Below are 4,822 nucleotides of genomic sequence, written 5' to 3'. Positions count from 1 at the left end.
AATTTATTCCCACACCAAAGATAGCTAACTTGAATTATCTCCGACCACCCATTGAACGATTTCAACGAAATCTTAGCTGCACATATTTTTTTCGAAACCACCCCCACGTGGTGCTAGAACAATGTTTATTCCTAAATCCACGTGGACACCCCCTCAGGCAGTGAACCTTTCCATAACACACGAAAAGCCTAATCTCACACGGGTGGAACGTGAAGCGTTAAACTTACTTAAGAAAGACGATAGCATTGTTATTAAAAAGAGTGACAAAGGTTCATGTTGTGTCATTCTGAATAGGGAGGATTACGTTTCAGAAGCAGAGAATCAACTGAATAATCCTAAACATTATGCCATTTTACCGAAACCAATTTTCAAAGAAACTGCAAGGAGTGGTTTATCTCGAATAAAATCCCTAAAGGCCGCCCGATTATATGTGACTGTGGTAGTGAGTCATATGCAGTGTCAGTGATCATTTCTTACTACCTCTAGCATGTCAACATCGCGCCTACCTTAGAGACACAACCGATTTTGTCAATAAAATAAAAAATCTTCGAGTTCCCTCTAAATGCTATTTTAATTTCTATCGACGTTTCTTCTATGTATACCAATATCGATAACACTACTGGTTTAACAGCTTTTATTAGAAACCCAGATCCACACAGACCCGACGATGCAATTCTACAGCTTTTAGAGATTTGTCTTAGTCGAAACGATTTCACATTTAATGGTAAAACATATTTACAAACTTCAGCGACAGCAATGGTCAAACGATTCGCCCCTTCGTACGCAAACTTTTTCATGGCAGAGTGGGAACGTGAGGTGTTGCCCTTCTGTCCATTTGACCCACTTTTTTACGGACGCTTTTTGGATGACATTTTTATGGTTTGGACTTATTCTATCGAAGAGTTTTGGGAATTCTTTGAAATTCTCAACAACCACCATCCTTCTATCAAACTAACCGCAAACGTGAGTGACAAAAGCATAGACTTTCTCGATACCACAGTCTTTAAGGGAGATTCCATAGCAGAAACAAATACACTGGATATTAAAGTGTATTTCAAAGAAACTGATACTCATCAACTCTTGCACAAGAGCTCCTTTCACCCAAAACATACCTTTTCTGGTATAATTAAGTCACAAGTTTTACGATTTCATCGAATTTGTACAAGATCTTCTGATTTCAACCAAGCCTGTACGATTGTTTACTCAAAACTGAAAGAGCGTGGGTACTCTAAACGATTTTTACGAAACATAAAAAATTCCACCTTAGCACAGATAGCAGCTAAAAACAGACTTTATGCCGAAGTACCTTCAGGTTTAAGAAGCAACTCTACGAATAAAAGGTAATCGATCCAGGACCATCTAACATGTGAACATTCGAATGTAATATATTTAATTTCATGCAAGAAATGCCCCAAACAATATGTAGGAGAAACTAATTTACGAACTCGCTTTAATGCTCATAGGTCAGACATCAAATTAAAGAAAGACAAGCCTGTTTCTAATCATTTCAACCTCGACGACCATTCAATAGACGATCTCGCCCTAATCCCAATTGAGCGTATAGAAATTGACTTGCTCGAAGATGAAACTACCAAATTCCGTCAATCTAGGGAAGCCCATTGGATTGAGACATTGAATACAGCAAGACCTATAGGACTAAATATTCATCATAATGTAGGCATAGCACCCTTTGTTGTCCCGTTTAATACAACCAGCAATCGAGCAAGCAAGATAGTTCATGCCCACTATAAGAGCCTTCAAGAGAAATTCCCCTATGTCTATAAGCAGAAAATGATAGTTGCATATTCAAAAAATAAGAACTTAAATGATAATATTGTTCATAGTAAACTAAAGACAATCAGCACATAACAGATACTATACTTCTCGCCCATCGGGCGAGTTATTTTTTTCTAATTTCAGATCAGAATAAGAACAGAAGAAAACCCAATATCAAGACCCTTAATCCTAATTTCTAAATAAAGTGTCTGCTCCACCCTAGGCCTGTACATTTGGGAGAATCAAACCCTCCCTTCCCCGAAATCTAATTATTTGCTAAATATTAATTTCATATGTTCCTATCAACACGAATCATCTAGTTTGGCAGCATGGGGAAATTCATCTAATCTACCAATGAATTTGAGAAAGATCGAGGATGTTAATATTGCAAAATACACTAAAGATAATTGGGAATCTTTAAGACACGAATGGGAACCTTGCGCTAAAAGAGATACGTTATGTCTCGGAGCTTGTTTGATAAAATACAATCAAATTTTTTGATATATTTCCAATAATCTAACGGCTCCTTCTTTATCTTTAAAGGGTTGGTATTATTTATATCATTACGATAAAGAAATGATAGAAGAAGAATGGTATGAAACTACTAGAATGGTTCCGAAACACACCGAAAAAGAAAACGTAGAAAAAGTTTACTCACATACTCACCCTTTTAGAAGATATTTTATCAGACTAAGCATTAAAGGAGGAATAGTTTCGGCAAATCGAAAATCATTTGAAACGAATAAAATGGATGAAATTTGTAATATATTAAAGGAATACAATGCAAGTGACACTGATAATATAATTGATTTATTCAAAGAATATAGCGCTAGCAAGAAAGATAAAGCGGAGGTTCATTCGAGACTTAAAAAAATAAAATGTACTAAACTAATGGCCTTTGATGCTAACGGTTTATACGCTTCCGCCATGTCGGATTTAGATAGCGAATATCCGAGAGCGGAAAGTGGTAGACTATTTCTACCGGAAGAAAATAAAGAATTTGTCAAGCTCTTTAATGAAGAGAAATTCAGACCTAGAACTGCTATTTTAAAAGTTTGGTTTGAATATCCCAAAAACATGTTCTTCCAACCGATACCAGCTAAAGATAAAATCACTTTCACGAATAAAGAAGGTAAAAAGGAAACTGGAACTAAAATCAGGTTCAGAAATGGTTTCTGTCACGACGTTTTAACATCGGTCGATATTCAAGAAATAGTGAAAGCCGGTGGACGATTTATTAAAATATTAGATGGTATAGTTTATGAAGACAATTTTAAAACTCCACCATATAGAGATTTTATTTTAATTTTAAGAGATCTTAGAAATAAATATAAACGAGAAGGTAATATTGTGGGTAGTAATGGCATGAAATTATTAGGCAATTCGTTGTATGGTAAATCTATTCAGAAGGATATAACTACATCGAGACATCTATGGAGTGAAGCGACTTTAAAAGCCAACTATGATTCACACGTCAAAAGCTATGAAAAAGTAAATGATAGTCAATATATAGTTGAGATAAATGAAGAAGAAAAAGAATTTATTCCTCCTAAATCTACACGACTAACACCTAGTCATTTGGGATCATTCGTTTTATCTCACAGTAAAAAAATAATGAATAATTTTATTCACGTGATAGATGGATTTTATAAACCGGAAATGTACTATACTGATACCGATAGTTTATACATTTCGTCTAGCAATTGGGATAAATTAAATGAAGCTGGGTTGGTGTCCGAAAATGATTATTGTAAAGGAAAGAATGATTACGGTGATGGTGGAATTATATTTGGTTTATATTTAGCGCCAAAAGTTAAATACAATATCATTCTAACTTCCGATGGTGTTTTAAAAGAAAACGTTTAAGGGTTACTCTAAAGATAAGATATCCGTAGAAGATTATATTCGATTAGCTAGTGGACTCGATGTAACGAATGAATTTAAGAAACCTTGGGTAAAAAGTTTCACCAATGGAGTAGTTATTCCAAAGGATGATGATAAACAAAAGAAAGTTTTTAGAAGTTATCTAAATCTCGTTAAGAGAAAAGCACCAAACAGTGAAGGATTCATGTATCCTTACAACGACGGAAAAGAATTGAACATGGATGAAAACTACGAATTTGATGATTTCGATTACCTTATTATTCAAGAAGAGAATGAAGAGTGTTAATTTTTTTGTTATAAATGAAGTTGAATAACAATTTCCTCGTTACCAAAATCTATAAACCTATTTTTACCATCTTTAATTTCCAGATTTATATCTTTAATCATAAAGGAATTAAGTGGTAAATACGTCGTTTGAAATGGTTTCTCTATAATTCTATATCCTATCGGTTCAGTGAATATTGGAAGACTGTAAATAATCTGACGTTTGTATTTATTGAAAAATCCACCGTTTATCAAATTGCAATGTATATTTATCACATCGATATCATTCTCGATATTAGCTTTGTGTGGTGCTAAAGTCGATTACGTGTATACTCGTTTATCAAATCCTAGTAACGTATTCAATGAATTTTCTACGTTGAAATCAACTTGACTATTATTTCTTAATATCAATTTTATTTTGTTCAGATTCAAATTACCTTCAAATTCAATATTGTTTTTACCATTGACACTTCCTCCATATTCAGATAGGTATTCGTTAATGGCTATGTATTCGTAGCTTCCTGGTAGTAAACGTATGGTTTTGAACGTAACTCCGTTATCTGTTGATATTTTTATTTGATTATTTTTTTTCTTTGATATTTCTAATGGAATTGTAAACAGAAAAATACTTTAATCCCAATTCATATTCTAGATTGCGATCGAGTTCGTACTCATAATCTAGAGATAATTTAATGTCTGATTTATTTGAGGTGAAGACGAATAGTTGTTCTTTATTTGACATTTTTAATCACACTTTTATAATCATTTTTTTCTATGATACCTATTTCTAGGAGTCTTTTTAATATACAATTCACTTTACTTGTCTGTGCGATCGATGTCCTTCCTTCATTGCCGCTAATATTACTCGTAATCTATTAAGTAGTCCTCGTATATCGAA

General features: G+C 33.7%; 1 protein-coding gene across 1 annotated transcript in view; it reads left to right on the top strand.

The window, feature by feature from the left end:
* The window catches only part of LOTGIDRAFT_165430 (hypothetical protein), a gene marked incomplete at both ends in the record, with an annotated part of 6,663 nt that extends 3,021 nt beyond the window's left edge, over positions 1-3,642 (top strand). Inside the window, one exon of the mRNA XM_009062446.1 lies at positions 2,320-3,642. Coding sequence (XP_009060694.1) covers positions 2,320-3,642 — 1,323 coding nt within the window. The remainder of the gene's footprint in view (positions 1-2,319) is intronic.
* Positions 3,643-4,822: the final 1,180 nt, after the last annotated feature.

The sequence above is a fragment of the Lottia gigantea genome (genome assembly GCF_000327385.1).
Source record: "Lottia gigantea unplaced genomic scaffold LOTGIsca_51, whole genome shotgun sequence".
In the NCBI taxonomy this organism is placed as follows: domain Eukaryota; kingdom Metazoa; phylum Mollusca; class Gastropoda; family Lottiidae; genus Lottia; species Lottia gigantea.
This window is presented reverse-complemented; position numbering and strand designations above follow the sequence as displayed.